Raw genomic sequence first — 12,498 nt, forward strand, 5'->3', positions numbered from 1 at the left:
CTTACAGTACAAAATTACATCAGGCAACAAATGGGGGCTGACCATGCAAAGGGAGGCCCTTTCCTTCAATGTGTGACCCTTTCTCCACCTGAATGTGCTGTGACGCGTCACGCGTGACCCCTACTCCACCTGAATGTGCTGTGACGCGTCACGCGTGACCCCTACTCCACCTGAATGCTTAGTGAATTGTGATCACTTTCCTAGCTGAATGTGCCGTGACTGCTGACCCTTACTTCACATGAATGTGTCTTGACTCGTGACCCTTACTCTTCCTGAATATATTGTGAACCTTACCTTGTTCGAATGTGCACCGCGCAATACCTAATCCGGACTGCATGGCTAACAGCCCTCTTTAAAGTACAACTTTCCCTGTGGTTCTGCACTGTCGACTGTGCAGTGAGAAGCAACTATTTGGCAGGTGTCGCTGTCTTCCTCCAGCTTGGACGCGCAATGGACCCGGACCCGCCGCGCACCACTCGCCCCTCCAGGTCTTCTCTACTCTACAACTTGGTGGGTACCGTCGCGGCGCCCTTGCACCAATGCTACCATTGTGTTCATGGCCACATATGTAATTATTGAATATTGGAAATAAGGGTGCGAGCGTGGATCAGGAAATCGGCTGCTGCCTCACACACGGGCAGTTTTACCACGTGCACAACCTGAACACTCCCTGCTCAGATGTTATTGTTTATTAACCGTTCAGGAGCGCTGTACGTGGTGTCATCGTGCAGTACACATTTTTTTGTTAAAAGTCGGCCCATATCGTGCTGACAATATTAGTAAGCATTGACTTAAATTGCAGTTTGCATCTTGAATGAGATGCTTAAGTTGACTGTGGCAATCAGAAAATGAAGGGGCAATTTACAAATGCACATAACACATGGAAAAACGATCACTTTTTCCGTTTGAACACCGAGCAAGGCTCGTACTGGTGACAGATGTGCAAAGTTACAATTGCACCCAAGGGCGTAGCTTCAATTGGTGCAGCAGGTGCTGTGGCACCGGTGCGCTGATGGCTGATGGGTCCATTGAATCCTTATTATTGCTGTATTTTATAATTCAAACAGCATACAGGGGGACCCTTGCTTCCTTGCAATAGGACCCATTACACACTGGATGCACTACTGTTTGCACGCCAGCCAGGAGCTAAACGGGGTTCGGAATGAGGTATTTAGACTGAGCTGAGCTGGGAACCAAAAGCAACTCTGGCAAAAATAACTGTGCATGACAGTCCGGAATATTTTCTTATGCCTTCCATTCTTTATTTCTTAATTTTCTCCCCTTCTTTTGTTCTCTCCTTTCTTTCTCCTCCTTCTTTCTCCTCCTTCTTTCTCCTCCTTCCGTTTCATATCCCTCCCTCTTTTGTTCCTGTCACTCTGTTTTCTTTCTTTATCTCTTTCTTTAATTTCTCTTTCGTCCGTTATTTCTTACCCTTCGTCATTGTATAAGAATGTTTGTCTTCTTAAAGCAATCTCTTCATTCGTTAATTTATGTTTCAGTTTTGCTTGAGTGTTGCACCCACAGGGACGGAGGTGACTTCAGAGATATGTTTACATCTATAAAGCTATGAAGGTTGCACGTGCCTTGCAATCTGTATAATTGCTAATGGGTAAAATCAAATGATTAATGTAAATGTGAAAAAAATGGGTTTGGCCTGCTTGTGTATGTTGTGCCTATGCGTTGGTGTGTGTGTGTACCTTCCAGGAACAAGGCGTGTGAGGAAGCACTCGGCCATTGTCTCCAAGTGCAGCAACAACTCTGGAACGGGCCATGTGTGTGTCCAAGTTCCCCTGCCCCAATGGCTGTGTTTCCCACATTTGTTAATTTCACACAGACTGACCCAAAATGTAAATAGATTTCGACAACCAAATGCTGCATGAAAATCTGCAGAGCTGTGATGTGTGAACAGTCGAAAGCACAGCACAATGTTTACTGTGGGTTCTGGACTGATGACATCATCACACCCACTTGGGCAATTATTGCCGTGATAGTGTGACCCTAGGCATTGTCCTACAGCACAAAGAAGAGTGAGTGAGCAGTGTTAAGTGTGAGTGTTGTACTTGAGGAACACTCTACAGCAGTGGTTCCCAAACTTTTTTGACCCCTGGCTCACGTGACCTAATTGGCAGTTGGCCGTGGCTCCCCACCATTTTTTTACCGGCGCACCGCGGCGCACACTTTGGGAACCACTAGTCTACATGAAGAATCAAGCCTAGATGTGATGAAGGATTCAGAGTAGCCATCACCATTTAAAACTTTATTTGCAATCACAAAGATCTATCTTATAAAGTACATTGCAATGCATACAACACCATCATAGAGTAGCAAGTCGTCATGTACGGAAGGAAGATAGCATTTCTTGGACGTGCCAAATACAACATTCATGCTCTTGGGTGTACTCGAGTTGCATGCACTGGGCAAGTCGAGACGCTGCATCAGATCTGCAGCTGGAGCCCAACCTGATCGGGGCGAGGCAGCTCTCCCAGGCCAACAGTGATCACACAGCACATGAAACAAACTAGCAAAGTCTAAGCCCCTCCATCACTGACTGCTTCATCCTCTCAAAGACTGCTGTGGGCACAGCAAAATGACAAGTTGGCATTTCCCAAGGGTACCTTCCTTGAAGGTGACGCACAGGGGAATACTGGTGGCCTTAATTAGCAATGCTAATGTGGAAACATTTGTGTGCGATTTTAGAACAATTAACAGATCATGGTCCCCAAAGCTCTCAAAATCAAGAGTATTCCCTTTTAAGATGCCAAAAACATCTTGGAGAATACCCATCATATTGATAATCTCTGCACTGTACTACACGGTCACATAGATCACCTGTCTCATTTACAGGCAGAAATTCCACTTTTTTTTTCTCTGTCAACGCGTCTAACCTAATTTTGTCAGAGACGAGCGTGGAAAAGGGGAAATGGTTATGAGCATACTCGGTTTACTCACAGGGTCTCCAAACACAAGGCATTCTGAATCTGGGATACACATTAAGAAAGAGGTAACTGAATGGCAATTGCAGATAAAGGGGGGTTACATGTGTATTATGAAAAGACATGATTCCAAGGCGGATGTAGCTTTGACAATTTTTCTATATGTCACACTTTATTAAAAAGTCACCCAATGCATTTCGGTAAAAAACCTTCAGGGGTATCTATAATACAAAAAGATTCACCTGCATTAATTCATTTGTGTTATACATATTAAATAGACTTGTATTCTATAGCGCTATTTAACCCAAAAAGCACTACTATTCACAGTTCCTACTACGTCACCAATTATGCTGACAGCACTTTAAACATGAGCCTGTATTTCAGTTCTCCTGCTGTCCAACCACCTCGCTTTACTAGAATTCAAGCTTTCTTACTGACAAGTTTGTGACCCCTCTAATCTGGCATTGATTTACAATATTCATTTTCCCTGCAAGACTGCTTACCGTAACATGCTGATCTGTCTCTAAGCGAGACCATATTTAAAAGAAAATGTATCTTCTCGCGTTTCACTCTATTGCCGTCCATTTTATAAAGAAGACCCGCAAAATACTCCCGCTCCTCTTGCGCATAGAAACTTAACTACATCAAACATCACCTTTCCTTTATTCCACCAACTCGCCCCAGGTGAATTGTCATGTGCCAACCAGTACACGCTAAACTCAGCACCGGATTTCTAAGATTGCTCATTGGCTTTTCCAATGCAGTTAATTCAGCAAACTCCATTACCCAGAATGCCCCAAACAAAAGATAAAGTTACACTCGAACTAATACTCCCCGTCCTGGTGAACTGAAATGCTAATCTATACTACTATTATAAAGAGAGAACAGACACCTTTTGGCAAGGTAAACTCGGGAACCACAGCGCCAATCCACACACCCAATACATTGTTGTAATCCTCAGGGTGTGTGAATGGACATAGGCTGCATAAAATAAAAAAAAAACGTAAATGAAAAAATTAAAGTTTAAAAACAAAGTAGTCCCCTAAAACAAGTTCCGGCCGCGACGTAGCGCTAACCGCCACCTACACCTGCGTGATGACGACAGGCGGGGAGGAGCGGTGATGAGCGTCGATTAGCGGCGACGTGCGGCGAGGAGTGACGTGCGGCGAGGAGTGGTGCGGCGCTTCAGGTAAGGCGAGGCGGGAGGCGGGAGCCGGTCCGGGCAATGTCGGTGCGGGCGGGGGCCCGGGAGTGGGGGCTAAGTCCGGAGTGGAGGTAAGGCAGAGGCGGAAGGCGGGAGGCGGCGGGAGGTGGCGGGAGGCAGGCGGGCGGGAAGCGGTATACGCAATGTCGGGGCAGGGCGGGCGCGGGCAGGGGGTGCGGGGGGCCCGGCCGGGACGGGACTAAGCAAATGCTCAAAATGCAGCCCCCAGCCCCCTTCTGCCCCCGGGCAACGCCGGGGCGGGCTGCTAGTATTCTGTACAAAGCAGTATTTCAAGCATAAATCACCACTTGAACCGACAAAGTTAGTACTGTGCATATAACATTTCACGAGTGCATGATGATTACCAATGAGCATTAAAAAAAGTCTGTTGCTGAATTAATTCTGTTACATGATCAAAAGAAATGTTTTTCCAAGTCTTTCATGACAAAGCAGCATCCATCACTCAAACAATGTGTTCATATTAATGTTCCAACATGTAAACCAATATTTCATAATTTCACTTCTCCTGGGTGTAATCATTCCGGTTTTGGACAGAAAGGTAATTCAACGGCAATTGCAGATTGGTAAAATGCACACCTGACATTAGCTGTAATCACAGAGCCCCCGCCCTGGCCGGCCTTATCCGCACAGACAATGGGAGTCCAGTAATTAGCAGTTCGTTACTGGTGCAGCAGGAGCAGGTAAGGCACTGAGGCTGATGAGCGCAGCCCTGGAGCCATTCAGATGCAGAGGGCGAGGGTGAGGGCTGGGATCAATTGGCAGCACAAAGGAGGGGGAGGACTTGTGGCTGCAGTTTTCACGACCCACATCCTGCATGGCATCGCGGCGCTCCTGGCTTCTCATCATGGCGAACCAGGGCGCCGCGGCGCACACTTTGGGAACCACGGCTCTAGAGTATATATTTTTAAGCAAACACAATAGGATGATGAATGGAGCGCTGAAACTTTTCATCTGTTTTCACATTGCATATGGCTGGGTCTGAACTGGGGTGGCAAAGTGAGCTAAAGAACAATGATGGATTCAACCCAGAACTGTATCTGGGGGTGAGGGTCTGAAAAGTTTCAGTACTCCGTCCATCATCTTATTGTGTTTGTGTACATTTCTATAGCCATCTCCTAAGGTTCAATTGTGCAATATGTCTAATTTTTTTGCAATTACATCCATATCATCCATGGTAAAATCATACAATGCTCCTTTGTTTCTGCTGGTTTTTATGTTGCAGTAGAATTCCACAGATGTGCTACTTTAGTTGATACAGCTTTGCAGGAAATTCTAAGGGGGATATTCTCAATGAAGTGGTGGTGAGATGCGTTAGCCTCCATAGCTTAATGCCTCTCACCGCCACTTCATAAACGTCAGGCTGCACCATATTCTCAAGAATGTGGTGCAGCCTGGCATTTCCCCCTGCGATGGCTTTAAGTTTCACGACTTAGCGCCAACGCAGGCACCCTTGCACCAGATACGAACGGACTAGAAAGTTTTTTGTTAGAAACCGCTGCTGATTTTCCTCAGATCAATGGCAAAAGAATCCCAATGTTGTCATATGCAGATGACACTGTCCTAATGACCCTTACTCCCAATAGCATGCAGATTTGCCTGAATGCTTTTGATATGTTTATGGGAAATTTAGATCTTGGGGTCAATTTTACTAAATCTTTTGCCATGACTTGCGGTCCGAAAAGTGTTAAAATCCGCAAGTACATGGTGAGGGATTCTAATATAGAGAAAGTTGACAACTTTAATTACTTGGGAAACCTTTTTAATACAAAATTGAACTGGGAACCTCTGATATTAGCCCGGGTTCAAAAGGTTACACAATCAATTGAAGCTCTTTTTCGCTTTGCCAGTAAATTAGGACAACGACGTATAGCAGAAATAATATCTTTGTATAAAGCTAAATATGTCTCTGCTATGACCTTTGGTGCTGGTGTCTTGGGGTCACAAAACTGTGAAAAGCTACAGATTATGGAGAATAAATTTATAAAACGTCTCCTATCTGTCCCATCGGGCACATCAAACATTTTTTGCCATGGGGAGGTTGGTATTGAGTTTGCAAGTGACATTATACACGTAGCTCCATTAGTATTATGGTCTAAAGTTTGGCAATCTGAGGAATTGAAATTGACAAAAGATATCCTACAAGATTGCCTTAAACTTGAGTACTATAGAGAAATCCCATGGCTTCGATATGTCAGAGATACCCTTTATAAGATTGGGTTAGGCAACATGTTTACAAACCCTGGCATGATCAATAAGGATGCTAAGTTAACTATCAAAAACGCCTATATTTCTAAATTGGGTTCCTTAAGGAACAGTGAATATGTATTACGTGTCTGGGGCAAACTAGTGCGACCCTTTTATTTATCATATATTATGAATACGCAATGGCGTTTCTATCTGACAAGGTTTCGCCTTAGTACTCTACACTTCCTTTTTGCCTTTCCAAAGCAGGGGGGGTGGAGTGAGAAGCTACCTTGTTGCCCCTGTAATAATAAGGTCTCGCAAAACACTCTGCACCTTATTCTTTTTTGCACTTTGTATAAGGTCCCAAGAAATACTTTTATTAGACCATTAGTATTATCCTTTGGATCATGCTATTATAAAGAAGGATATGAATACCTATTATCTTTGTCAACTGCAAACATCTGTAATGCTGTACTGAGTTTTATTAGATCATCTCTTGTGATTAGAAACCGACATTGAATGTTTATGAAAATCAGAATTATGTAAATGTGTACCGTGGTTTTATTGTAGCTGGTGTTTTTTATATTGATGTATACTTTTATGATTTCTTTGTGGAATCGAAATAAAGTTATTTGAAATGAAAAATGAATCAGACCCTATGCAAATCCTTTGTAGTATTTAGGAAGCAACTCTAATGGTTATTAGCATTGCTTTAAAAAAAAAAAATGTAAAGAAAGGAAGCACATTTTGTGTCAGGTAGGCGTTCCCTGGGTACTATTGCACAAGCTACCTATGTTGGCACTAAGCAGCCACAAGTGTTGCAGCCCATTAAGAGCAGAATTCCGCTATTTCTCTGAAGATATGTCGCAGTGCGTGATCTCTTTGAAAATATGCTTCTGAGTACATATCACTAGCTAAAGGTGCGGTCCACTTCTTTCTCATTCTTGTAGGTTCATTACCCCAAGCTTTTTCAGATGATCTTCGTCTTGGGTATTGGAGGAACGCTACAATATGGCATCCAAATTTCAGTGCTCAGTTCCCCATCACCGGTAAGTGGGAATACCATTAGTGTGGTCGTTTGCCTGTACATCGACATCGCCTATGAGCCCCATATTTCAGGGTCGCCCTCCATTCCTTTCCCATCTCTTGGGTCTGTTTACCTCATTCAATCCACTATCATGATCTATGCACTAATACAATGATGCAGCTGTCAGAATATCCTGTTTGTTCTGTTCATTTATTGGTGTATGAACGTATGTATAATGTGGTGGCTATTTCATTAAAACCAAATATGTTTTTGAGAATATGTGTAGTTGGTATTTTGCTTATGTTCTGTGAATTATTTTAGTTGTCTGAGAATAGGGCGTCTTCTAGAAGTTAGTGGCAGGAGAACAGATTTAACTAGAGTTGTAGGGTGGGGGCATGACATATCAGATTTTACTTCCACCAACTGAGAATGTATTCTCAACCATGGTTATCCTTTGAAATCATGGAGCTCCAACCTGCATTTGGAGTAAGGTGCCAAAGTTATGTCTGATAGCTTGCACCTTCCTCTCATTTTTGGGCATAGCAATGTTGGTGAATGTAAGCCCCTGGTATCTGTATACCTCTTCAGAATGCAGTCCTTGTTTGTTGCTTATTCCTGTGCCGTTGCTTGTAATGATAAATGTGTGTGTCAATTTTTAGAAGCTCGAGGAGCTCAGATTTGGAATCTTTGGGCCGGATTCACAAAGATAAACTGAGATGAAAGTCTAACTTTATGACCTTCGGTATTCACAAAGGGTGAATATGATTTTACGCATAGTAAGGCTAGACTTTTGTCTCGATTAAAATTAAGTTTTGGTCTTAAATTTGATTGAGACCAAAAACTTAAACTCAAGACTAAAACTTAAGTTTAACTGAGACAAAAGTCTGACTTTACACTTCACCGAAATATGGCATAAGTTTCACAAAAAGGAAAATCCGAACAATGTATTTATTGAAACTCAAAAAGAACCTATTGAGAAGACTGTACATAGTAACAGCATCATAGTGCATTGGTTCCAAGCCGTCTGGGTGGAAAACACATAGAAGGTAGTGTAACATAAATGATGAATGAGCTATCATACTATACAGTACAAACACATATATGTTACCTCCTCATTAATCTTCCCGTCCCATTCCTTACACATGAGCAGTTTGCCTGCTCCACAGAACCTATTACCTAGCAGAGGTCAAAATACTTCCCACAATATGGCACTGACTACCCAGCATGCATAAAGGGGAAGCGTGTCGCAAAGACAAACTGTTCTTGTCAGTCTGTGTTGCAGAATGATGCCTTGCGAGGCCAGAGAAAAGTTTGTCCATGCTTTCTGCATTATGTATTTGATGTTCTTATTCTCCCGTACCAGATTTGCCTGAGCAGTCTTTTTATGTAGGGGACCTCCCCACCCTGCGCAGCAGGAGTTGGTCAAGGTTTGCTGTGCTGGGTGTCCTTTTGCCCATTGGGTCCCCCGCAGGTGACATCCTGCAGATGCAAAGCAGACCCTCTGATGGTTGTGAGGTTATTTGCCTTCAGTGAGTGGCTGCGCGTTTGTGGGAGTTTTTCTTGATCACAGGCACTTCCTGCATCTCAGTAGTTCCCCTGAGATCTCAGGGGTCACGTGAGTTGGTTCCCTTTGGAAATGGGAACAAGGCAGGAAGCGCCTGTTGACTTTTGCAGAATTGAATCTGCCTCACGTAGCTCTGCGGGGTTGCCTACTTTGGATGTGCTACACCGCTTAATCAATGAGGCTGTTGAAACTTCAAGGCCCGGGCATCTGAAGAGACTCCTTCAAAAGGGCCATGGCCAAATCCTGTTGATGACATGGAGTACCCTGAGGGGAGGGGGAGAGACTGGGTCATTTTGTGCAGGGAGCTGAGCTCACTAATCTCTTCACCCATGTCAGGGGCAATCTGGGCTTTCCTGCTCCTGTGGAACAGAACTTGGAGGTAGATTTTTTCACTCAATGCCAGTGCCCTGACCCTGACTGTTTGTATTTGCACAGTGAGGTCTGCAAAGTACTTTCCCATAAATGGAGGGACATTGATAAGTTTGCATTCCCTTGGTTTTTTATGCCTTGGAGGGGTTTTCAAAAGAATTATCGCATTTAGTCAAGGTGGATGACCTGATGGCTGGCCTTTCTTCACAGGGCATGGTGCTTTCAGATGATGACATTCCCTCCGACCCTGTGAATAAGAAGGTGGAGGGGGGGTGAAGAGGTCTTATTCCACCTCCAATTTCTCCATCAGAGCTATTGCCTATACTACTTCCATGGTCCAATCCCTATTGAAGTATTTTCAAGCTTTGGCGAAGCAGATGAGTGAGGGGTGGATACAATCTCTCTGCTGGCTCTGCTGGAGCTCCAGGTCTGCTGCCTATTCTTGTGCCTCGTGCTCATGCTGGCTGAAGCTGCGCTCAAGCACAATACAGTGCATGTATGCATTTACTTTTAATTATGTCCTCGTGTTCTGGTGCGTTGGGTGCATTTGGAACACATTGAAGACTGAGAGCTGTACTGGCTGTACATGCACCACACATAGCCAAAATAATAAAAGTGCTCCCACGTAGTCGTCGGTTACCAGCACTCCACATCCCGTAGATGGGTGCGAAGACCCCAATGATGAAGTATGACACCAAGGGTCCTTTTGGTGTGTGAGGGGTATTTAAAGAACACTGTGTGCTCCCCACCATCGTAGGGACCACTCTAATAACATCTTGATGTGGATTCTTTTTGTTTACCTAAGCTTGCAGAGGGAGAACTTTTTCTCTCCTCTCCCCTATAGTTATATTTGTTTGCCATGGTCACAATGATCAGCAGACAGTTTAAAGCAAATTACAAAGGAAATAACACATAATAACAGAAAATGAGTTTGAAAGAAATCACGGGAAGGGAGAATCTTCATTGTCTAGGTTTCGAGGGGGAGAACAGATATCTCCTCTGTAGGCATTCCAATGGGGCCATATTCTAGACCATTTCCGGGGGCACCCCCGTGCCACGCACACTGTTTTTTCACACATCATACTCCAATCAAGGTCTTTTTCCCAATCAGCTACAGTAGGCATATGTGTGGCCCCCTAGAGTTGGGCTATATTTCTCTTGGAGAGTATGCAAGTGTGCCATTGTGTTGCATATGTGTTAAGATCAGTAGGCTCCCAGATATTTAGGAGGCACCTGGATGCCAGCGGTTTTCATTACGACACCCAACGATTCACTCATGGCCACATGGATTGCTTGCCATTATTCTTGTATTAGGTCGCACTGCCAGAGGATGTGCATAAAGGTACCTGTGTGAGTACATCCCGTCTACATGTGTCATCGGTCAGTCCACCCATGTGCACTAGTAATTGGGGTTCAGTCAAGTATACCCTATGAAGGATTTTTAATTGCACTAGGCGGAGTTGCTCCGGAATAGCAATCGGCAAGGGAGACGAGACTGCCGTCTGCCAGTCCTCATCATCCAGTTCGACCCCGTCATTAGTCCATTCATCATGGAGTGCAAGTAGGGGGTCTCCCACATTATTTAGTAGTTTACGATAGGTAAGGGAGATGGCTTTCTCAGGCAGATGGCCATCTAAAAGTCTGTCTTCTAAAGGAGAGCTTTCTGGAGGGGTTGTTCCACGGGGCAGTGTTGTGGTTAGTGCGTGTCGAACTTGGAGGTAGCGGAAACGCTCCGAGTTTACGGGGGAGTATTGATTCTGTAATATGTCAAATGATGTCACGCCCTCAGCACTCCAAAGGTCTTTGTCGTGGGAGATACCAATTAGGTCCCACTTGTTGAAACCCCTGGACTGTTCCAAGTCTCCCAGTTTTTGAGAGTCCCACAACGGTGTGGCAAGAGTCAATCTGCCATTCAAGCCAACAGATTTGGTTTCTGCATGCCAAATTTTAACTACGTGCCTCGTAGGGCCAGTAAGCGGGAATCTATCTGGCTTGGAGTATAATGCACGGGCAAAAGATCCATTTCGGAGGATCCATCGGTCCATGTTAAAACAGGGATCGTCTGGTCGAGAGTAGGTGCAATGGTTGATTGCAGTGAGGTGTGCTGCCCAATAGTATTTCCTGATGTCCGGCAATCCAATACCGCCGCCATACCAACCGAGAGTAAATTTTTTCATGGCTATGCGCGGTCGACCATTCCACAGAAGGTCTCTCTGGAGTCCTTCAATTCCTTTAAAATATGCATTAGGGACAGGATCAGCGGAGTTTTGCAGGGCATAGAGGAATCGAGGGAGAGGCAACATTTTAAAAAGGGCCGCTTAACCTAAAAGAGAAAGTGGGAGTGTTTTCCAATGCTTGATGTCATTTGGCAGGAGGGGGAAAGGTTACGGTCATGTCTGACCTGCGGATCTAGGATGAAGTATATACCCAGGTTTCAAAAGCTGTCAGAGACAATGGGTACAGGGCAGCAATGGGGTAGCGGAGGAGGATCCCCGCGCAATACATAGAGGAGGGATTTCTGCCAGTTCACGAGGAATCCGGAATACCTGTCGAAGGTGGCAAGGATATCAAATACGGCGAGGAGGGATTTCTTGGGGAATGTCAAATAAAGAAGGAAGTTGTCTGCATACAAGGAGATGCGGTCTTCCAAGTCTGCCGACCATCGCATCCCTCGGATCATGACGTCCTTTCGGATCCATGCTGCAAGGGATTCAAGGGTTAGGGCGAACAGTATCGGGGAAAGGGGACATCCCTGGCGGGTACCCTGGTGGGTACACAGTTAACCTCAAATGTGTCAGACTTCCTGTTATTAACAACTATTTAGGCCATAGGTCTGCTATATAACAGGTGCACCCACTGGCAGAAGACTGGACAGAATCCCATTTTTCAAGCACTGCGAAGAGATAAGGCCACTCAATTGTGTCAAATGCCATAGTGGCCTCAAGTGAGGCTATGACCGCATCTTCCCCTATGGCAGAGGCCCTGCCCAGCCACTATGCAGTCTGCACAGATTCAGGGCAGTGTTTCTCTGTGGCATAAAGCCTGATTGATCAGGGTGCACTAATTCCCCAATTACTTTAATCAATCTTTTAGCAAGGATCTTGGCCCAAATTTTGTGTTTTGCCTTAAGAAGGGATATTGGGCGGTAGGAGGAGCAGTCGGTTTTTGTTTTTCTGTCTTTGTGGATCACAACTAT

The 12,498-nt window shown here is 44.8% G+C and overlaps 1 protein-coding gene across 1 annotated transcript in view; it reads left to right on the top strand.

Annotated features, from left to right (window-relative positions):
- Nucleotides 1-387: 387 nt before the first annotated feature.
- Nucleotides 388-12,498, top strand: part of LOC147679023 (solute carrier family 2, facilitated glucose transporter member 11-like) — a 572,060-nt gene continuing 559,949 nt past the window's right edge. Inside the window, exons 1-2 of the mRNA XM_086944707.1 lie at nt 388-510; nt 7,293-7,391. Of these exons, the coding sequence (XP_086800833.1) occupies nt 451-510; nt 7,293-7,391 (159 nt within the window). The 5' untranslated portion in view covers nt 388-450. The remainder of the gene's footprint in view (nt 511-7,292; nt 7,392-12,498) is intronic.

The sequence above is a fragment of the Lissotriton vulgaris genome, chromosome 11 (genome assembly GCF_964263255.1).
Source record: "Lissotriton vulgaris chromosome 11, aLisVul1.2, whole genome shotgun sequence".
Taxonomy (NCBI): domain Eukaryota; kingdom Metazoa; phylum Chordata; class Amphibia; order Caudata; family Salamandridae; genus Lissotriton; species Lissotriton vulgaris.